The sequence below is a fragment of the Podarcis erhardii genome (genome assembly GCF_964252035.2).
Source record: "Podarcis erhardii genome assembly, chromosome: 2".
Taxonomy (NCBI): Eukaryota; Metazoa; Chordata; class Lepidosauria; order Squamata; family Lacertidae; genus Podarcis; species Podarcis erhardii.
The window spans coordinates 123,025,615-123,049,124 of NC_138498.1; the positions used below are offsets into that span (position 1 = coordinate 123,025,615).

The 23,510-nt window shown below is 46.5% G+C and overlaps 3 protein-coding genes across 3 annotated transcripts in view; 1 reads left to right on the forward strand and 2 right to left on the reverse strand.

Moving 5' to 3' along the window:
• The window catches only part of LOC309336532 (uncharacterized protein), a 61,029-nt gene extending 57,360 nt beyond the window's left edge, over nucleotides 1–3,669 (reverse strand). Inside the window, exons 1-2 of the mRNA XM_081852441.1 lie at nucleotides 3,625–3,669; nucleotides 3,180–3,343 (exon numbers count right to left, since the gene is read on the reverse strand). The gene's annotated coding sequence lies outside the window, so the exon portion shown is untranslated. The remainder of the gene's footprint in view (nucleotides 1–3,179; nucleotides 3,344–3,624) is intronic.
• Nucleotides 1–23,510, forward strand: part of LOC309336592 (uncharacterized protein) — a 47,901-nt gene that overhangs the window by 20,005 nt on the left and 4,386 nt on the right. Inside the window, exons 4-6 of the mRNA XM_081852595.1 lie at nucleotides 11,034–11,207; nucleotides 13,165–13,338; nucleotides 22,690–22,863. Coding sequence (XP_081708721.1) covers nucleotides 11,034–11,207; nucleotides 13,165–13,338; nucleotides 22,690–22,863 — 522 coding nt within the window. The remainder of the gene's footprint in view (nucleotides 1–11,033; nucleotides 11,208–13,164; nucleotides 13,339–22,689; nucleotides 22,864–23,510) is intronic.
• Nucleotides 1–23,510, reverse strand: part of LOC309337000 (vomeronasal type-2 receptor 26-like) — a 202,872-nt gene that overhangs the window by 5,913 nt on the left and 173,449 nt on the right. The window lies entirely within an intron of this gene.

The window sequence follows — 23,510 nt, forward strand, 5'->3', positions numbered from 1 at the left end:
ACTAAGCAATTGCGCTTCCATTCCCTTTTGCAATTCTTTGTTCACCCTAACACAGACACATCTGTTCCAAGCTTCTTCGGAAGCTGCAATTTTGTGTCTTATCCCTTTCTTCTTCAGGAACCTCTGGAAATCCTGTAAAAGAAAAATTGGCTTCTCATCTGTGCAAAGACAATCTATGTCAGCATCATGCATATTTTTAACCTTGTCACAAAACTCTTTAAACCTTTCTAAGGCTTCTTTTGGTCTCTCCAAAAGATAAATCCAGACAAAACCTGTGAAAGAATCAACACATATTAGGTAATACTTTGCATTGCCTCTAGAAGGTGCTAAAGGACCAATCACATCAGCATACACCCGCTGAAATGCCTTGTCGACCCTCGAGGTGACCTGCTTGGCGTTCTTCTTGGCTACACCTGCAAAAGAAATCAAGTTAGAATCACAAGAATTACATTCCATGTAATCACTTTGATCAAAAATCAACAAATATAGTCCATCTTTCTCTTGGGCAGAAAGATACAACTCTCCATCTTTGTAGATCTCGCAGTGTTGATCATCATAGGACAGTTTTAGTCCCTTCTTGGCAATCTGCGATATGCTGAGCAGATTGTACTTCAACTCTGGAACCAAATAAACATTGTTTATAGTCAAGTTCTGACTTTGAAGATACACAGTCCCAATTCCGGTGGCTTCCAGCTCTTGACCGTTGGCTTGTTGTACAACGAAGCTTTGCTTCTTAAAGGACGAAAACAAATCCCTGCGATGGGTCATGTGAAATGTGCACCCAGTGTCTATGACAAAAGCGTTCTCCACTTCTGGCTTGGTTCCTTTCGACATCAAAGCCTTTGCAGGCTTCGTCTGTGACTTGGCATGACCTCTGCCTGACGCCTCAGACTTCGTGGAGCTTCCCTTGGCTCCCTTGTTCTGACGTGGCTTCTTGCAGTACCGCTGAAGATGCCCAGTTTGTCCACAATTGTAGCATCGGACAACGTTCAAAGCTACAGCGTTTTCTCCAGTAGCAACAGCAGTGGGGGTGTCAGAACTCCGTTCTTGTCTCCCCCTGTCCTTGACTTCCAGGGCGGCAAGTCTGTCATGTTCACAAAGAACCATGGCAAAGACCCTCTCCGAAGTCAAATCTTGCGCTGGGAGGGACCCCAGCTGACTGGCAACTGTTTTGTAAGTCCGATTCAGGCTGTTGATCACCATGAAGCAAAACACTTCCTCCTGCAGGCGGAAATTACGTTCCACCATCTGTTGACGCAGAAATTTCATTTCCATCAGGTGCGCTTGAACATCTCCATCAGGCGCAAGCCTCAGGTTGGTCAGCTTCTCAAAATACAGCAACGCTGAAGAACCTGCATCTCTCTGATGTGTCCTTCTCAGCGTGTCCCAAACATCTTTCACGTGCTGTAAATCTTGTATATTGATAAGCTGAGAGTCTGACACGCACAGAATTATAGCAGTTCTGGCCTTCACATCCTGTGACTCCCAAGCACGCGTTGGTGCTGCAGGGATGGGGTTCTCAATCACCCCAAACAGTCTCTGATTCTGCAGCAGGGCCTTCATCTTAATAGACCAAGATGCATAATTGTCACTGGTCAGGAGGGGCGGAGAAGGCAGGGCTCCCCCCTTCTTAGCATCCATTTTGAGTCCTTGCATTGACTCTCAAACACAAGCCTCTAAAATCCAATAGCTGGCTTGTTTACACACTGCACCTGGCAGCTATTACACTGGCCGCTTGCAAAGTCCCTTTTAAGAGTTCCTTTCTAAGGGCCTAGTCAAAACACGAGCTGTTTTTGCCTCTCTGAGGCATTGTGTGACTTACAGCCCTTATCTTGAAACTGGCCTGTGTTGCTAAGCAACTGCATTCTTTTCCTTGGACAGGAAAAACCACAGGAATGTTTGGAATGCAGAGTTCTCCTCTCTTGGAGCTGTTTTTCCCAAACCTTGCTCCCTCGAAGCAGAGAATGAATCAATCTGCATTCACACTTCTAAGCCCGAAAATGTCATACCTGGGCTCCGTAGCTTGGCTTTCAGCTTGTTCTGGTCAGACTCTGGCTGCAGAGAATCAGCTTTCTCACCTCAGGCCTCCATGGAGCAATGGAAACAGCAGCTCTGCCACTCTTTCTGCAGACGTCGATGGATCGTAGAAACCATCAGCTCTGACTACCACTGTTGGAATTCAGGCTCGGTCAGAGGTATGTGCCTATCAGCAGGCACCGGCTGAATTCCTTTGACCTCCCTCCGGCGACTCCCGGCAGGAATGCACACGAGGTCCGTTCCGGCGATTTTCCTCAGGCTGTGAGAAAAACACACCAACTGCTTCTCCTCCTTCTCCTCCTCCCTGCATATCCCCAGGGAGGGGAATGAGACTCAGACAGAAACGTATCTACATGCTTTTATTCCTGTCTTTAGCAGCCATACTGCTGCCCAGTGATGTTCACAGAAAGGGGGAGGATGTTGGTTTCTGCTCTCTTTCACTGTGCAGCGAAATGCTTGTCACAAGACAATGTTTACATTCCACAGTCAGAGTTGCTGTTGGGTTTTCCCACGGGAAAGGAGACTGGATGTGACGTACACTGGTTTCCTGTTTTTCACTGTTCTTTGCAGTTCAGTGTGCTCTTCTCTCCGTGCTTTAGAGGAGAGAGGATGCTTTCTCTGCTCCGGCAGAGGCAAGATGTTTTTCTGTAACCTACCAGCTTTGAAATGTAAATAAAGCAATATAGAGTATGTTGGCACGTACTCCTCATCATTCCGCTGTGCACGGGACTCTGCAATTTCAACAAAAACGGGGTCACCCACCCCTAACTCAAACAGCTGCTCCAGAAAGATACCATGGTAGATGGAATCGAAAGCCGCTGAGAGGTCAAAGGAGAATTAGTAGGGACCCATTTCTGCTGTCTCTGTCCCAACAGAGATCATCCTACAGGGCAACCAAAGCAGTTTCTATGCCAAATCCAATTAAAATGGATCTGGGAAATCAGCTTCCTCCAAGACCACATGGATTTGGTCTGCTACCACATGGTCAGGAACCATACCCAAGAAGGGGAGATTAGCAACTAAGCCAGCAGTCCTGCAGTGGAAATAGCACCTAACATTCAAAAGCCTGGGAGAAGGTTTTCCTCTTCACCATCCATCTATCGATCCTTCTGTGTCCCTATCTCCACTCCATAAGAACTCACCAGATGTCTGTGAGGGTCCTGGGAGAAAACGCCCAGAGGTTTTGGGGATGGATGCAGGAGGCAGTCTGATAAGGTCAACTGTCCATCTTCCTCCTTCCATCCTTACTAGGTTTGCAGGTTCAGCCGCTTTGGTCCTTCCTGAGGAGCTCAGAAGATGCAGGTTCCTGGGAGGGAGGGAGAAGCAAAGGGAGCCTCAGAGGCCCTGCAGGGATTCTCCTGCCCAGAACATTCTGCTGCCCCTAGAAAAGCCCCAAAGGGGTTCCCCCTTCCCAACAGGAGCTCCATTTTTAAGGGTTTTTTTTTGTGATACCAATTCAATCTTTCTCCCCACTGGGTCTTCCTTTTGAGTAAATCTACACAGGTTTGCTCTGCATAGTCCAACACACGCCTCACCCCTGCAATGCAAGGGTCGCAAGGAAAGTATCTGCCAAAGATGGATGCTCACCCTCTTTACCCACTTGGCGTCCCCCCCTTCTCAAGGGGTGCCCACTTCTGAGCCCCCCAAAGAGCCCGCTGCCCCAACGGGGGGGTCGTTAACGGGTGGGGGATGCTGGGACCTCAGAGGCCTTGGGTCCCATGTCTTCCCTTCCCTCCAGCCACCCAGGGGATCCTCCCAGTCATCCCTCAGCCCCCCAACAGCCCCCTCTGCGACCCCCCTCCCCCGTCGCACCAGGGCCTCCCCTTCGAATAAAGGACCCACCGCCCCAGAGGGCTCCCAAGATGAAATATACTCGAATCGCAAAGTGATTTCATGCTCTTTATTCAGCTCATGGTGGTGAGGAGGAATGAATGAATGTCCCCTCCAAGTATCTGCTTTATATACATTATTTACACAATGGGCTGCACATGATTGGCTAATTCTGGAATTCTACTGTAAGCCAATCAGGTTGTGGATTCACTTCAATCTGGAGCATGATTGGATGGTTCTTGCCAACCAATCATACTGCTGCATTGTTCTAGGACCAATCAGACTGCTGCATTCTGAATCCTATTGTTCTAGGACCAATCAGACTGCTGCAGTTTGGATCCTGTTCGACTCAGTACATAACACAAGACAAGCAGAAAGAGGAGACTAGAGGAGGTGGCGGGAAGGGAAGAGGGGCATTTCCCAGGCCGCTCTAGGCAGCTGGGGTCTCCCGCTCCCTTTAACCCTTACCTGGCCTCCCCACTTGGGGATTCCAGCTCAGGGAGAAAGTGGGCAAGGCACCGGGAGGGATCCGGATCCCGCTGTGAGATCCGCTAGATTCAGGACATGACTTGGCAACACTCTGCTGGGCTCCCACCCTGGGAAAAGGGCATACATAGGAGCCAATTCCCAGGGGCCCAGGACCCTTTGGGGGTGATGACATATTGAAGGGGCGATAGGTGGGATAGCTCAGTGGGCAAAGCATGAGGCTCTTCACCTCAGGGTTGCGGGTTCGAGACTCACGTTGGGGAAAAGAGCCCTGAATTGCAAAGTGTTGGAGTAGATGACCATCTGGGAGTCTTGCAACCCATTGCATAGATCCGGGGCCCAGTAAGGGCCCTTTTGGGGGGCCCCTCCCTTCCCCCATCACTGCATCTTCATCTTTTTGTCCTCTCTGCCCATCGGCCTCCCTTGCTCGCTCCTCCGGGAGTCTATTTCTGCGAGTCAGGCGGGGGTGCCATGCCCTCTATGATGGGGGGGGCAGTTCTTCCCTGTTCAGTTCTTCCTGTGCTGGATCCTCAGGGATCCTGCACCTCAGCCCACAAGGCCCCTTTTCTGCAAGGTGATTCTTTGGTGTGGGGAAGAAAGGGGGGCTGTCTGCGGACAAAGGTCCAGGGGTCCTTCACCTTCGCCTTCCCTTTGGTGGGCATCGCACTTCAGTTTCCGCAAAGGGGCCCCTGGGGGTGCAGGGCAGGGGAGCATCTCTTGGCCCCCCAGGGAAAGAGAAACACGTGTGTGTGTGTGTGTGTGTGTGTGTGTGTGTGGAGGGGGGGAGACTTCCAGGATGTACCCTGCCGGTGGGTCCCAGGGAAGGCGCTTCCAGGAAAGGCGCTTTAACATTCAGGTTTTTAGTCATTTCAAAGTTCGGATCCAGATGCACACTGCATAATGCAGAAACCCCCACCTCCCTTGTCGTCAGTCTGCATAAGATGGGGGGGGGGGCTTGACTCTGCAGAGTCCTTGGCCCAGATGGAGGAGGGAGGGCAGCCCTAGAGCGCAGAAGCAGGCAGGGAGAGGCAGGGAGGGAGGGAGGGAGGGAGGGGCGGTCTGGGCGCCCTCGGCTTGCCAAGGGTTAAAAGGAGCAGAGCTGGATTCCTAGAGAGGACAGGAAGGGGAGGGCGGGGGGGGGCAAGGTCCTCCCCAGCAGAAGCCCCTCCCTGCCCAGTCCCTTCCTGCCAGCAAAGAGGAGGCTGCTCTGTTCTCTCTGCTTTGCAAAAACTTCCTCGGTGCCCCTCCTGGAATCTGGTGAGTCTCTTCTCTCTTCCCCCTTGGGGGGCAGCGGGGAGAAGGGGGTCCCAGGGCTGCAAGGGAGGAGGCAAGGGCCCCCCCGTCCAGCTCATGCATGGGGGGGGGGAGACCCCCAAGTCAGGGGCTGAGTGTCCAGCAGGTCTGCAACTCTCTTCTTCCTTTGGATCAAGATGCTGCCTTCCTTTTTGGGGAGGAGTCTTTGGGGCAACAAAAAGAGGGCAGATACAGCCCCCCCCAAGTGTGGAGACTGGAGGGAAGCCCCTCTCCCACCATCTACCCAAATACAATTCCCAGAGTTCCCTGGCAAGAAGGGGGGGTTGGTGACCACCCTGGGAATTGCAGCCTTTGGGCAGCAGGGCTGAAGCTGTCTCCTTGCAACTCTCAGGGTCCTGTACCAATTCTGGCTCCCAGGATTCTTGGGAGGAGTCCCTAGGGCCGGGTGAGATCTGGTTTCCAACCTTGTTAAACATCTGCCCCCTCCCAGCAGAGCAAGTGCACAGACTGGCACGTGCCACTCTTGGGAGCAGGAGCTGCATCCAGCCTTGCTCAGCTCAACATTTTTAGGAAGACCATGCCCCTCCTGCCCTGGCAAGGCACTGGGGTGAAGCTGCCGCCGCCATCAGCATCCTGTATAAATAATAATAATAACAATAGTATTTACCTGCCACCTAGTTGACTGGGTTTTCCCAGACACTCTGGGCGGCTTCCAGCACATACAATATACAGGGCTGCCTTCAGGTGTCTTCTTAAGGTTACAGAGTTACTCATCTCCTTGACATCTGATGGGAGCGTGTTCCACAGGGAGGGGGCCACTACCAAGAAGGCCCTCAGCCTGCTTCCCTGTAACTTCTCTTCTTGCAGTGAGGGAACCGCCAGAAGGCCCTTGGTGCTGGACCTCAGGGTCCAGGCTGAAGGATGGGGTTGGAGATGCTCCTTCGGGTATCCTGGGCCGAGGCCGTTGAGGGCTTTAAAGGTCACCACCAACACTTTGAAAGTAGATCCTTTAGCAGCGGTCTTACATGGTTCCAGCAGCCACTCCCAGTCACCAGTCTAGCCTCCGCATTCTGCAGAACACTAACTGAATGACACAGACGCTGCTGCAGACTAAAGTTAGAAAAGCTTTAATTGCTACAAATGGTATAAGGAAACATGATACAGAATTAAGGGAAAGATGGTGTTGACCTGGAGTGGTTACAAAATTTCTGGTGTTCCCTGAGTGCCACGGGCCCTGCTCCAAAGAGAGCTTCTCTAAAGAAAGCACAACCAAAAACCACTCCATTTTGTGTGAGTAAGGAAAATGAGGAGGTGGCTAAGAAACAGCAGGAGCCAGATCCTATTCCCAACCTTCTAGGGTCTCTCAGCAGCTCTAATGATGAGCAGAAAGAGGTTTGGGGCCCAGCCAGCTCAACTGCTAAGGCATCTCTTGTAATAGCTACTCGGCTATTTTCTGTCCATGCTCTGAGGTTGCAATTTTCAGGCTTGGGGACAGGATGGTGCCTGGTTTTTGCACCAAGTTCTATCCATAAGCCCCCACAGAAAAAACTCAATATGGAGGCCAAATGGCCGAAATATTGGGAAATTCTGGAAGAAGATGGAGACAGAATAAAACTGCAGAGCTTTGAAAAATTGAAAAACAAAGTGCGAGATTGGCTCCATTATCATCAAATAATGGAGGCTTACAAATTGGATAAGAAAATTGATTTTCAGGTGGAAAAATCAAAATTGGAAACAGAATTGTTAGATTCAAAAATTAAGAACTTGTCAAGAATGTATAGCTTGCTGTTGAAATGGAACACTCAGGATGAAATGGTGAAATCAGCTATGATAAAATGGGCACAAGATGTTGGACATAACATAATGATGGCTGACTGGGAACAGTTATGGACCACAGGTATGAAAAATTTACGGCATGTAATGCCCTAAGAGAGAATTTAATGAAAATGATTTATAGGTGGTACATGACACCAGTCAAGTTTGCAAAAATTTATAATTTACCCGACAATAAATGTTGGGAATGTAATGAGACTGAAGGTACATTCTTTCACCTTTGGTGGACATGCTCAAGGATTAAGACATTCTGGGAGATGATTTATAATGAAATGAAAAAGGTATTTAAATATACCTTCCTGTCCAGAGATACTTTAAACAATTATATACCCAAGGGCTGCAAAACGAGGCAGAGATAGAACAATTTTTGATAAAGAATGGACTACCAAGGTTGTCTCAAGAAAACAGATCAATCCTGAACTGTAAAATTACACGACAAGAGATTGAAGTTGCCATTCAGAATATGCAACTGGGCAAATGCCCAGGGCCAGACGGGCTTACCTCCAAATATTATAAGATACTGAAAGATTACTTGATACATCCACTAATGGAGGTTTGCAATGAGATTATGGAGGGGAAGAAAGCACCGGAAACGTGGAAAGAAGCCTTCATCACATTGATACCAAAATCAGAATTGGAAAAGTCACAACTTAAGAACTACCACCCCATTTCCCTTCTTAATGTGGATTACAAAATCTTTGCAGACATTTTAGCAAACAGATTTAAAAAAGTTTTAAGTGAAGTGATCCATAAAGATCAGGCAGGCTTTCTCCCAGGAAGACATTTGTTTGCTAACACAAGGAATATTATTGACATTTTGGAACTTTTGCAAACAAATATTAATACAAGAGCAGTGTTAATATTTATAGATGCGGAGAAGGCCTTTGACAATATTTATTGGAAGTTTATGAAGAAAAACCTGGAAGGGATGGGAGTGGGACGGGGATTTGAAAATGGGATAGATGCAATATATTCAGAACAAAAGGCTAAATTGATAGTTAACAATGTGGTGACAGAAGAGTTTAAAATTGAAAAAGGAACACGACAAGGTTGCCCTATTTCCCCTCTGTTATTTATTTCGGTCTTGGAAGTGCTCTTGAACATGATTAGAGGGGACCGGTTGGTGGAAGGAATTCAGGTCGGAGCGAAACAGTACAAACTTAAGGCTTTCGCAGATGACCTAGTTCTGACCCTACAGGCGCCAGAATCTAGTACGAAAAGGGCGTTACAATTGTAATGCAGCTCTGTAATGCCTTGAAAGAAAACATTATGAAAATGATATATAGGTGGTACATGACCCTAGTCAAGCTAGCAAAAATATATCACCTGTCAGATAATAAGTGTTGGAAATGCAAGGAAACTGAACGAACGTTCTTTCACCTCTGGTGGACTTGCCCCAGGGTTAAGGCCTTCTGGGAAATGATATATAATGAGCTGAAAAAGGTATTTAAGTATACCTTCCCTAAGAAACCAGAGGCCCTCCTTTTGGGCATTGTTGGCCAGAGGGTGTTAAAGAATGATCGAACATTATTTATGTATGCAACAACAGCAGCAAGGATACTTGTCGCCAAATATTGGAAAACTCAAGATTTGCCCACGCTGGAAGAATGGCAGATGCAACTGATGGACTACATGGAGCTAGCAGAAATGACCGGCAGAATCCGAGACCTGGGAGAGGAAGCAGTGGAAGAGGATTGGAGGAAATTTAAGGACTATTTACAAAAACACTGTAAATTATATGAGTGCTGAGAAGGATGAAAGATTTGAAAACAACAGGGCACCATAAAGTTAGTTGAAAAGATTATGAGAATGAGCGAATTTTATGAAAAAAATAAATTTTGAATAAATACTATGTTAAAATTAGGTATCTAAGACCTAGATAAAAATATTCAAAGTTAGGGACAAAATATCGGAAATGTGTATAATAAGAAGGGAAACAAGGTGATAAGTTGCTGGCTAAAGTTTTATAAATTTGGAACGCAGGAGCGAGAGATGTGAGGAAGTCCAAAAATGAAGAAAAGATGGGTATTACAAGATGTCAAATTTTATGTTTGTTTCTTTTTTGTCTACTTTCTGTTTATTCTGTCTTTTCTCTTTATTGTATTAACAAAACTCTTAATAAAAATTTCTATTAAAAAAAAAAATCTGTGAGCAATAAAAAAAAATCTATATATATATATATACCTTCCTGAAGAAACCAGAGGCCTTTCTCCTGGGCATGGTCGGCCAATTGGTGCCAAAGGAGGACAGAATCTTTTTTATGTATGCAACAACAGCAGCAAGAATACTCATCACGAAGTACTGGAAGACACAAGATTTACCCACCCATGAAGAATGGCAGATGAAGTTGATGGACTATATGGAACTGGCGGAAATGACTGGCAGAATCCGAGACCAGGGAGAAGAGTCGGTGGAAGAAGACTGGAAAAAGTTTAAAGACTATTTACAGAAATACTGTAAAATTAATGAATGTTAGAAAAAGGTTGGAATGAAGTTATATGGCTTTAGTAGAAATGTTATATTGACTTCCGGTCGGCGCCAGCGTTTGATGGCGGTCCTAGCCTCGAGCTCCGAGGCAGGACTGCTCCGTAAGTTCGGGTCTTACCCGCTACGGCAAGCGGGGGACCCCTAAAATCACAGGCGCTGAAGCCTGTGAGCAAGGAGATTCGGTGGGCACCTTTGCGCCCCCCCGGCATCGTGAAAGAGCCTTTTTAAAGGCTCCGGAGCGGCATCGGGGTGAGCGCGGTGCTGAGGATCGCTACCCAGCTTACGGAGTGAATTGCTGAAACAATTAACAGAAGTGGAATACAAAAAAGGGAGGTGTGAGGAGGTCGTTGAAACAAGCGAATGAAAGATAAGATATTGAAATTGTTTGATGTGGCTTAAATTGTTTTTGTTTTGTTTTGTTAGTTTAATGTAATGTTAGTTTAATGTGTCAGTGTTAATGTTATGTAGTGTTTTTGTTTTTGTATTGTATTGTTTATTTATTTTTCTTTTGTAGTGTTCAAACTGTTGGGAAACTAATAAATATCATTTTTTAAAAAAAGTTCTATCCATAAGCCCCACTGAGTTCAATGGGGTCCACTCTCAGGTCACTATTGTGCATTCAGTGGTGCATCGCAAGACGAAAATAATTCGTTCTGCGAGTCTCTTCGTCTTGCGGTTTTTTCGTCTTGCGAAGCACCCCTATTAGCGGATTAGCAGATTAGCGCTATTAGCGGCTATTAGCGGCTTAGAAAAAGGGGGGGGAGGGGAAAAACTCGCAAGACTCGCAATACGTTTTCGTCTTGCGAAGCAAGCCCATAGGGAAATTCGTCTTGCGAAGCACCTCAAAAGACGGAAAACTCTTTCGTCTAGCGAGTTTTTCGTCTTGCGAGGCATTCGTCTTGTGGGGCACCACTGTACCATGCCAGTCTTACGAAGTGGGGTGAGGTGCAAACAGATTAAATTGGAATCACTGGAGATGTTTCAAATGGGGTTTCTGTTAGGAAGGGGCTGCCCCATTTGTGCTTCTCCAGGAGCAGGGGAATATCTAGGGCAGGAGAATCCCTGCAGGGCCTCTGAGGCTCCCTTTGTTTCTTCCTCTCTCCCAGGACCCTGCAGCTTGTGGTGGCTTCTCGACTCCTCAGGAAGGATGAAAGAGACTGAATCTGTAAACCTAGCGAGGATGGAAGGGGGAAGATGGACGGTTGACCTGGTCAGGTTGTCTCCTGCATCCCTCCTCACAGCCTCTGAGCGTTCCCTCCCAGGGACCTCCGAGAGATCTGGTGAGTCCCAGGGGAGGGGAGATGGGGACATGGAGGGATGGAGCCATAGATATTTTGGGGCTTGTGTATCATTCGTGAACTGTCTCCCACCTCTCCAGCCTGCCTTCCAACTCCGGCAAGACCCGGCTGAGGGGTGTGTGTGTGCCCCAAAGCTTTTTCAGAACATAAAAAAAAACCAGTAGTTTGCTGCCACCACTTCCTTATCTTAGAACAGCCCTGAAAAGTAACCTAAGGAAGGAGATTACGCTTCAGTTTTTCCAGGCTGCCCCACACTGTGTCACTTTACTCTGGCACAGACAGAAATCCAACAGGCTCTGGTAGGCGACTAAGTGGTCAGGTACTGGTTTAGCTTCCCCGGCAGAAAGGCATAAAAGACAGAAACAGGGAAAAGTCCTTTTTCCAGAATTTTTTAAAGACCAAGATTATTCAAACATAAAAGTTGGCACATCTCTCACAAATCCCAAACAGAAAATAAAAACATTTTTCAATATCACTAACTACAGAACATACTCACAAGGAGAATGAAAGTGTGAAACAGAACGGTTCTCCGCATCCCTGTCATCAGGGCAAGTCCTCTTTGCAAGACAATGGTCTCACATGGCAAGGTATGTTAGGGAATTGCAAGTTGGCTTCCTTAGGTTTTATCCCCTTTGAACCCACGTGGATTCAAAACTCAAAAGCCAATTAGTTCTTTAGATTAATTAGGAACTCGCCAATGGTTAGATAGAAGAACAATGACTCAGGCTTGTTAGGAGCCTCGACAGCCGAATCCTGTTTATCAAAAGGCCTTGAAGATGAAAAGCATTCCCAAAGCCAGACCAGATTATTTGAGTTGTAAATTAAGCTTCATAACCTTTTTCACACAGAAAGGGCATCTAAGATAGCCAGGTGTCAAGACTACAAATCAGCTAGGAACCTCCTTCCTGCAGATGGAGAAGTTAACTTATTCACACTCTTTGATACAGAAATCTGCAATTAAGAAGCAGATACACATTCCCAGAATTCTACAGCATTTGGCTCTCCCATAATGCTCTTTAGCATAAGCCAAAGTTTTAACTTGCTAAGATTTCCCAACTTCATTACAAACTCTTTATTGGTAATATGTAGATAGAGAAATTGAGGATTTTTACAATTTTATAACATGCAGATAAAATTATGTGTTGCGAAACCAGAGAGAGGAGCTGGGGGAAGGCTCGGAGGTGGGGAGGTTTTTTTTCTTTTTCTTTTTTAGGGGGAGATGGAGGGGGAATAATGTGGATGATGTATTTTTGTTAAAATTGTTACGTTGGAATTCCTAATAAAAACATGTAATGTTTTTTGAAAATGAATTAAGGGGAAAGATGGTGTTGACCTGGAGTGGTTACAAAATTTCTGGTCTCTCCCCGAGTGCCACGGGCCCTGCTCCAAAGAGAGCTTCTCTAAAGAAAGCACAACCAAAAATCACTCCATTTTGCGTGAATAAAGAAAATTAGGAGGTGGCTAAGAGACAGCAGGAGCCAGATCCTATTCCCAACCTTCTAGGGTCTCTCAGCAGCTCTAATGATGAGCAGAAAGAGGTTTGGGGCCCAGCCAGCTCAATTGCTAAGGCATCTCTTGCACTGAGATGTGGGGGCACCTACATGTAATAGCTACTCGACTGTATTCTGCCCATGCTCTGGGGTTGCAGTTTTCAGGTTGGGGACAGGATGGTGCCTGGTTTTTGCACCAAGTTCTATCCATAAGCCCCACTGAGTTCAATGGGGTCTACTCTCAGGTCATTAGTGTGCAGACCATGCCAGCCTTAAAAGTGGGGTGAGGTGCAAACAGATTAAATTGGAATCACTGGAGATGTTTCAAATGGGGTTTCTGTTAGGAAGGGGCTGCCCCATTTGTGCTTCTCCAGAAGCAGGGGAATATCTAGGGCAGGAGAATCCCTGCAGGGCCTCTGAGGCTCCCTTTGTTTCTTCCTCTCTCCCAGGACCCTGCAGCTTGTGGTGGCTTCCCGACTCCTCAGGAAGGATGAAAGAGACTGAATCTGTAAACCTAGCGAGGATGGAAGGGGGAAGATGGACGGTTGACCTGGTCAGGTTGTCTCCTGCATCCCTCCTCACAGCCTCTGAGCGTTCCCTCCCAGGGACCTCCGAGGGATCTGGTGAGTCCCAGGGGAGGGGAGATGGGGACATGGAGGGATGGAGCCATAGATGTTTTGGGGCTTGCTCAGCTTGGGGGTGAGGGGAGGCAGGCAGGCGGATGGAGCTTGAGAAGGTGAGCACCTTTTTGGGCTCCTCTACCTACTTGCCTTCCTGCCTGCGCCTTTGACATCTGTGGGGAATTTGAGCTAGGAATACATCACAGCTCCCCGGCCACCGCCATGTATTGGCAGCTCAAGATGTCTACAACCTGTACTGTGATTGAATGCCCTACCAGTGTCAGAGAACTCACTGATCCATCAGGCAGCACTAGAAGCCATGATTCTTTAAAGTAACCTGCTTTATAGATTGATCACAGATGGGGCCTCTGTGCATTACCTTTTTCTTTTATTTTAGGAATAACTTTTCCTTTTCCTTTAAAAACAAGGATCATATAGGTCTCATAAATGATACAAATATGTAGATTTGATTTTCAAATCAAATTCTCATATGATTTCTCAAATGAATTCTCATGTGATTCTCAAAAATAATCTTCTCATATGATTCTCAAAAATAGCAGAATAAATTTACAGTAATATCTATAACATATGGTTCATCATTAGTGGTCAGTGTATGAGTTCTGAGTACATGAATTGGTTTAAATTGGGGGGAGAGGAGAGATAGGGGAGAACAGAGTAAATTCAACATCTCCTACCAAAATGCCTAGTCAGGAGCTCTTGTGACTGTTGTGCTTAGATTAAGTGTGAGTCATAGTCATTTTCCCTCTACTGTTACCAATGCAACAATACAGAGTTGGTCTCCTCATCAACATGGGAGGGTGGTTCCAAGTGAAGAAAGTGATTTATAAATTTAAATTGAGACCAACCAGATTGAGATAAATGCTGTTGGGGAGTGTGCAAATGAAGATGTTCCTGTTTGTTGAGGCATGGAGATTGCTGGCTCCTGACCAGAGAGCTCTGCATAAGGAAGTCAAGGAGGGGAATTGGGGAATCATGCACCCTCTCGGTAAAAGTCCCTGTTGGATCATAAGATGAGTTTTGAAACTCCATGTTTACCTCTATGTGATGAACCTCCACTGTTTGGATGGAGACCAACAGCATCTGGGATTCTAACATCCACACCGTGAGCCCTGAATGGAGGGATATCAACTGGTTTCTCTGTGAATATTCTTTGTCTAGTCATGCCTTTTTAAACAATGACCAGATTTACCTGAACTGCCCAGGCCTTCTTAAATGTTGGCTTGAGATTTTTTACGGACATTGAAGTAACTTCTGTTAGGTTTGTTGTTTTTGCTTTTGCTTCTTCTGCATTTTGTTGACCAAAGAGATGACTGACCTTTGAGATGGAGTGGACTCCGGAAGCGAAGGCTCTGAAAAAGCTCAATATGGAGGCCAAATGGCCGAAATATTGGGAAATTTTGGAACAAGAGGGAGATAGATTAAAACTGCAGAGTTTTGAAAAATTAAAAAACAAAGTGCGAGACTGGCTTCATTGTTATCAAATAATGGAGGTTTACAAATTGGATAAGAAAATTGATTTTCAGGTGGAAACAGAACTGTTAGATCCCAAAGTTAAAAAGTTGTCAAGAATATATAACTTGCTGTTGAAATGGAACACTCAGGATGAAATGGTGAAATCAGCTATGATTAAATGGGCACAAGATGTTGGACATAATATTATGATGGCTGACTGGGAACAGTTATGGACCACAGGTATGAGGTTCACGGCATGTAATGCCTTAAGAGAGAATATAATGAAAATGACTTACAGGTGGTACATGACCCCAGTCAAGCTTGCAAAAATCTATCATTTGCCCGATAATAAATGTTGGAAATGTAAAGAGACTGAAGGTACATTCTTTCACCTTTGGTGGACATGCCCAAGGATTAAGACATTCTGGGAGATGATCTATAATGAAATGAAAAAGGTATTTAAATATACCTTCCTCAAGAAACCAGAGGCCTTTCTCCTGGGCATGGTCGGCCAATTGGTGTCAAAGAAGGATAGAACTTTTTTTATGTATGCCATAACAGCAGCAAGAATACTTATCGCAAAGTCTTGGAAGACACAAGATCTACCCACCCGGGAAGAATGGCAGATGAAGGTGATGGAGTACATGGAACTGGCGGAAATGACTGGCAGAATCCGAGACCTGGGAGAAGAGTTGGTAGAAGAAGATTGGAAGAAATTTAAAGACTTATCTACAGAAATATTGTAAAATTAAGGAATGCTAGAAAGATGTTGGAATAAAACTATGTGGTTTTAGCAGAAAAGATATAAAGGATTAAGCAAAAATGAATTGGTGAAAGAGAATGTAAAATCACAGTATATTAAGATAAATTATTAAGATAAAAACAAAGCTGGAAAGGATTTGCTGAAATATCTAACTGAATTAGAATACAAAAATGGGAGGTGTGAGGAGGTCAAGGAAGTAAGCGAATGAAAGCAAGTGATGTAAAGGTTTGACTTGTTTCTCTTTATTTTATTTTTATTTTTTTGTTCTTGGATGATATTTGTTTTCTTATGTATTGTTCTTTTTCTTTTTTGATTGTTCTGTTTTGACTTGTATTTTTTCTTTTTTTCTGTAACCTTTTAAAAAAAATTCTAATAAAAATTTACTAAAAAAGAAAAAAAAAGAATTTGCTTCAGCTCACCTTGTTAATGGCAGAGCAAAAGCTATGTGTGAGTCATTCTCAATCTACTTTCAGGACTGATTTTAGAACCCCATCATGCAAACATGACTATCCACACAGGGACCATCTATTTTTATTTTTTTCTGATACTGGATTTTAAGTTACAGTTACATCTTTTAAAACAGCTGTCAGTATATCACACTGTATTCCACTTGCCTTCCAAAGGAACACGTGGCTCTCCCCACATAGCGGGTTAGGTTGAGACTGCTGATCCAAAGTGATCAGTAATTTTTACGGTAATTACAATCCTGCTTTCCCTTGTACCAGCTTACCTTGACTTCAGTAAGACCTTTGAAAAGGTCTCCCATGATATTATTGCAAAAAAACTAGTAAAATGTGGGCTAGACAAAGCTACTGTTAGGTGGATTTGTAATTGGTTGACGGGCTGAACCCAAAGAGTGCTCATCAGTGGCTCACCTTCATCCTGGAAAAAAATGACTATTGGGGTTCCACAAGGTTCTGTCCTGGGCCTGGTGCTATTCAGTATTTTTATAAATGATTTGGATGATGGAATAGAGGGTGTGCTAATCAAATTTGCAAATGACTTCAAACTGGGAGGGGTTGCTAATACACCAGAGGACAGGGTCAGAATTCAAAATGACCTGAATAGCCTAGAGAGCTGGGCCAAAACCAACAATATGGAGTTCCATAGGGAGAAATGTAAGGTACTACACCTGGATAGAAAAAATGAAATGCACAGGTGGGGGACACTTGGCTTGACAACAGTACCAGTGAAAGGGATCTGGGAGTCTTAGTCAACCACAAGCTGAATATGAGTCAACAGTGTGATGTGGCAGCTAAGAACACCAATGCAATTCTGGGCTGCATCAATAGGAGTATAGTGTCTACATCAAGTGAAGGAATGCCACCACACTATTCTGGTTGGTCAGACCACACCTGAAATACTGTGTCCAGTTGAAGAAGGATATTGTCAAGTTGGAGCATGTCCAGAGGAGGGTGACCAAAATGTAAAAGGTCTGGAATCCAAGCCCTATGAGGAGAGAGAGCTGGATTAGGGAGCTTAGGGAGCTGGATTTGTTTAATATAGAGAAGAGAAGATTAAGGAGTGACATGACAGCCATGTTTAAATATTTGAAGGGATGTCATGTTGAAGAGGGAGCAAGCTTGTTTTCTGCTGTTCTAGAGACTAGGATGCAGAATAATGGATTCAAACTATGGGAAAAGAGATTCCACCTGGGCACGGTAATCCAGTCAGGGAAAAAGGGAGGCATACTATGTTTAGGGCACCGTTTCCAGCCCCTTCCCCTTTTCGGGGTGAGCATAGTGGATCCTAAAAAGGGCTGCTCAGTCATGGATACAGCTGCTGAGCTGCTCAACTGCCTCATTCCTTGAGTCAGAACGACTGAATCTGTATCCACCGCCCATGTGTCGGTTCATGACTAGGGGCTTCACATTCCTGCCCCTGTAGCCATTTAGTGATTGCCATGGGGGGAGGGTTTGGGGGGTTGGGTTGGGTTTTTGGAAGATGTCTGTGCGTGAATTTGTTTTATGTGTGTAGATCAGTGCATGCTGACCAACGCACAGTCTTCGCAGTAGGGCTGTGTTCTGATGGCTTGAGTAGTCACGACGAACTGGTGGATCCTATCTGCTGCAGCCTTCATCTGCCTTCAGAGCCGTTGTAACACACTGCTTGTTATCACCCGCCTGTTCTGCCGTTGAGGACTTCTTGGATCATTCTTTGTCTAGCTCCTTCCCTGTTATGTACTAAGCTTGGATGCTAGAACAATAGGCAAGTAGGATCCTAGAATGGAAGAACTGATTGGCTTGCAGGAAAAGACCAACCAGGCTCTAGGAGGGAAGCAGAATCAGCCAGTCAGACGGGACTCATTGTGTAAATAATGTATATAAAAGCCTGAGGTTTGGGGAAAAATTCAGTCACTGTTTTACAAGCTGCAATAAAGAGCATGAAATCACTACAGGACTCTGAGCATATTTAATTTTCTTTGACCTTACCGCCTTGGGTGAGCCTGCTGGGAGTACGAGATTCCCAACCGCTTCACTCACAAGGGTCATAGGAATGTGCAAGCCCATTCACCATGACAAGTGAGAGAACTGAGATAGATTGCACTGAGCCCTGGTCTCATTAGACAAAGCGTTCCACCAAAAAGGCTCTGGTTGAGGACAGCTGGATATGTTTTGGGCCAGGGACCTCCAGTAGGTTGCTGTTAGATGAGCGTCACACTCATGGGGGGTGTATTGGAAGATAATTCCCACAGATAAGAAAGGTCACAGACTGTTTAGGGCTTTAAAGATTAGCACCAAAACATTGAACCTGATTCGATACTCCACCTGGAGCCAATCCAGCTGATGAACAACCAACTGAATGTGGGCTCTCCACAAAGTCCAAGTAAGAACTCATGCATCTGCATTTTAGACCATATGGAGTTTCTGGAGCAGCCTCAAGGGTAGCCCTGCATCTCTCTCTCTCTCACTCTCTATCACAATTATACCCTGCACTCCCCGGCTCAGGTGTACAGCAAGTTAAAGTAGTCTAGTCTGCAGGTGACTACTGCATGGATCACCATGGCTACGTTGGAAAGGGACAGGTACAGTACCGATTGCCTAACCTGACATAGATTCAAAAATTCCAGTTTGGCTACATTTGTGACCAATGCCTCCATAGAGACAGAAGCATCCAGGATCACAAAGGGACTCCTGATGGCAGCTACAGGTGACTATTGCGCCCCATGAAGAGCTGGGAGCTGGCAAACCGAACTGAAATCATTCTGGCCCAGCCATTGGGCGCCCATCTTTAATGGATAGAGATTAAGCCGACTCCATTTTCCCCATCCCAGCACACCCACCTAAAAATTGGCCAATATATCCAGGGTAGCATCTGGCCAGGGCCATGAAGCAGTAGATCCATGATGTTTGTGGTCAGATCTGTGGTTATGTACAAGATATTTGAATAAAGGGTGAATTTGGGGTTCCCCAATGCAAAAAGTGTGATGATCCATGAGGATCCGTGCTTCAAAACCACGTTTTTGGTCCATGGTGTTGCCAGGGAGCCGTGGATCCTAGTTTTTTGTGGTGCGGGCTGTGGCCCTGGCCATGATGTGTGATTTGACGGTGAGTTTGGGTTGGCCCAATGGAAAATGCGTGAGGATCTATGAGGATCCATGCTTCGAAACCACGTTTTTGGGCCACGGTATGGCCAGGAACCCGTGGAACTGTGATTTTCATGGCGCAGGCTGTGCCCCTGGACATGATGTGTGATCTAACGGTGCGTTTGGGTTGGCCCAATGTGAAAGGTGTGAGGATCCATGAGGATCCTCACCCCACTTCTTAAGGCTGGCATGGTCTGCACACTAGTGACCTGAGAGTGGACCCCATTGAACTCAGTGGGGCTTATGGATAGAACTTGGTGCAAAAACCAGGCACCATCCTGTCCCCAAGCCTGAAAACTGCAACCCCAGAGCATGGGCAGAATACAGCCGAATAGCTATTACATGTAGGTGCCCCCATGACTCAGTGCAAGAGATGACTTAGCAGTTGAGCTGGCTGGGCCCCAAACCTCTTTCTGCTCATCATTCGAGCTGCTGAGAGACCCTAGAAGGTTGGGAATAGGATCTGGCTCCTGCTGTTTCTTAGCCAACTCCTCATTTTCTTTATTCACGCAAAATGGAGTGATTTCTGGTTGTGCTCTCTTTAGACAAGCTCTCTTTGGAGCAGGGCCCGTGGCACTCGGGGAAAGACCAGAAATTCTGTAACCACTCCAGGTCAACACCATCTTTCCCCTTAATTCCATATCATGTTTCCTTATACCATTTGTAGCAATTAAAGCTTTTCTAACTTCTGTGTCATTCACTTAGTGTTCTGCAGAATGCAGAGGCTAGACTGGTGACTGGGAGTGGCTGCTGGAACCATGTAAGACCACTCCTAAAGGATCTACATTCGCTCCCAGTATGTTTCCGAGCACAATTCAAAGTGTTGGTGCTGACCTTTAAACCCTAAATGGCCCAATGCAAAAAGCGTGAGGATCCATGAGGATCCGTGATTCAAAACCACGTTTTTGGGCCATGGATTTGCTAGGAAGTCGTGGATCCGTGATTTTTGTGGTGGATGCTGTGCCCCTGGCCATGATGTTTGATCTGATGGTGACTTTGGGCTGGTCTTGTGCAAAAATCATGAGGATCCATGCTTCGGAACCACATTTTTGGGCCACGGCATGGCCAGGCAGGCGTGGATCCGAGTTTTATGTGGTGTAGGCTGTGCCCCTGGACATGATGTTTGAACTGATGGTGACTTTGGGCTGGTCTTGTGCAAAAATCATGAGGGTACATGAGGATCCATGCTTCAAATCCACGTTTTTGGGCCACGGAATGGCCAGGAAGCCGTGGATCTGTGATTTTCATGGCGCAGGCTGTGCCCCTGGACATGATGTGTGATCTAACGGTGCGTTTGGGTTGGCCCAATGTGAAAGGTGTGAGGATCCATGAGGATCCGTGCTTCAAAACCACGTTTTTGGTCCATGGATTTGCCTGGAAGTCGTGGATCCGAGTTTTATGTGGTGTAGGCTGTGCCCCTGGACATGATGTGTAATCTGACGGTGAGTTTGGGTTGGCCCAATGCAAAAAGCGTGAGGATCCATGAGGATCCGTGCTTCAAAACCACGTTTTTGGGCCACGGAATGGCCAGGAAGCTGTGGATCCGTGATTTTTGTGGTGGATGCTGTGCCCCTGGCCATGATGTTTGAACTGATGGTGACTTTGGGCTGGTCTTGTGCAAAAATCATGAGGATCCATGAGGATCCGTGTTTTTTAACCATGTTTTTGCGCCCCTGCGGCCCCACGAAATAGTGGATGCGTGATTTTTTTGATGCTGTCTACAGAGTAAGACATAGTCTACAGTATCATGGTGGTTTTATTTAATTTGAATGAAAAAACCCAAGTCAGGGGCTGAGTGTCCAGCAGGTCTGCAACTCTCTTCTTCCTTTGGATCAAGATGCTGCCTTCCTTGTTGGGGAGGAGTCTTTGGGGCAACAAAAAGAGGGCATGCAAATAAGCCCCCTTCAGATTGAGGGGAAGGGTCGCATTTCATAACACAGAGAAGCATCCGAGGAAGGAGACGCCCTGTGGAGTGGGGAGATACAGCCCCCCCCCAAGTGTGGAGACTGGAGGGGAGACCCTCTCCCACCATCTACCCAAATACAATTCCCAGAGTTCCCTGGCAAGAAGGGGGGATTGGTGACCACCCTGGGAATTGCAGTCTTTGGGCAGCAGGGCTGAAGCTGTCTCCTTGCAACTCTCAGGGTCCTGAACCAATTCTGGCTCCCAGGGTTCTTGGGAGGAGTCCCTAGGGCCGGGTGAGACCTGGTTTCCAACCTTGTTAAACATCTGCCCCCTCCCAGCAGAGCAAGTGCACAGACTGGCATGTGCCACTCTTGGGAGCAGGAGCTGCATCCAGCCTTGCTCAGCTCAATATTTTTAGGAAGACCATGCCCCTCCTGCCCTGGCAAGGCACTGGGGTGAAGCTGATCAGCATCCTGTGTGAATGATAATAATCATAATAACAACAATAATATTTACCTGCCGCCCATCTGACTGGGTTTCCCCAGACACTCTGGGCTGCTTCCAGCACATACAATATACAGGGCTGCCTTCAGGTGTCTTCTAAAGGTTACATAGTTACTCATTTCCTTGACATCTGATGGGAGCGTGTTCCACAGGGAGGGCGCCACTACCAAGAAGGCCCTCAGCCTGCTTCCCTGTAACTTCTCTTCTTGCAGTGAGGGAACCGCCAGAAGGCCCTTGGTGCTGGACCTCAGGGTCCAGGCTGAAGGATGGGGGTAGAGATGCTCCTTCAGGTATACAAGACCAAGGCCATTTAGGGTTTAAACGTCAGCACCAACACTTTGAATTGTGCTCGGAAACATACTGGGAGCGAATGTAGATCCTTTAGGAGTGGTCTTACATGGTTCCAGCAGCCACTCCCAGTCACCAGTCTAGCCTCTGCATTCTGCAGAACACTAAGTGAATGACACAGAAGTTAGAAAAGCTTTAATTGCTACAAATGGTATAAGGAAACATGATATGAAATTAAGGGGAAAGATGGTGTTGACCTGGAATGGTTAGAAAATTTCTGGTCTCTCCCCGAGTGCCACGGGCCCTGCTCCAAAGAGAGCACAACCAAAAATCATTCCATTTTGCGTGAATAAGGAAAATGAGGAGGTGGCTAAGAAACAGCAGGAGCCAGATCCTATTCCCAACCTTCTAGGGTCTCTCAGCAGCTCTAATGATGAGCAGAAAGAGGTTTGGGGCCCAGCCAGCTCAACTGCTAAGTCATCTCTTGCACTGAGTCATGGGGGCACCTACATGTAATAGCTACTCGGCTATTTTCTGCCCATGCTCTGGGCTTGGGGACAGGATGGTGCCTGGTTTTTGCACCAAGTTCTATCCATAAGCCCCACTGAGTTCAATGGGGTCCACTCTCAGGTCACTAGTGTGCGTACCATGCCAGCCTTAAGAAGTGGGGTGAGGTGCAAACAGATTAAATGGGAACCACTGGAGATGTTGCAAATGGGGTTTCTGTTAGGAAGGGGTTGCCCCATTTGTGCTTCTCCAGGAGCAGGGGAATATCTAGGGCAGGAGAATCCCTGCAGGGCCTCTGAGGCTCCCTTTGCTTCTTCCTCTCTCCCAGGACCCTGCAGCTTGTGGTGGCTTCTCGACTCCTCAGGAAGGATGAAAGAGACTGAATCTGTAAACCTAGCGAGGATGGAAGGGGGAAGATGGACGGTTGACCTGGTCAGGTTGTCTCCTGCATCCCTCCTCACAGCCTCTGAGCGTTCCCTCCCAGGGACCTCCGAGGGATCTGGTGAGTCCCAGGGGAGGGGAGATGGGGACATGGATGGATGGGGGCTGGAGAGGTACTGGGGCTTGCTCATTTTGGGGGTGGGATGAGGCAGGCAGGCGGATGGAGATTGAGAAGGTGGGCACCTTTTTGGGCTCCTCCACCTGCCTTCCAGCACCTTTGACATCTGCAGGCAATTTGAGCCAGGAATACGTCACAGCTCCCCGGCCACCGCGATGTATTGGCGCCAGTACTGGGCACTGAATGCCCTACCAATGTCAGAGAACTCACTGATCCGTCGCGCAGCACTAGAAGCCATGATTCTTTAAATTACCTGTTCCTAATTTCAGGACTGATTGCCGATGGGGCCTCTGTGTTTTGCCTTTTACTTTTCTTTTAGGAATAACTTTTCCTTTTCTTTTAAAAGCAAGGCTCATATAAGACTAATATATGATACAAATATGTAGACTAAATAAATTTGCAGGAATAACATGTCGTTCCTCGTTGGTGATCAGTGTATGAGTTCTGGGTTCATGAATTGGTATAAATTGAAACAAAAAAGGGTAAACAGCGGAGAACAGAGAACATTCAACATCGCATAGCCGAATTCCTAGTCAGAAGCTCTTGTGACTGTCGTGCTTAGATTAAGTGTGAGTAATAGTCATTTTCCA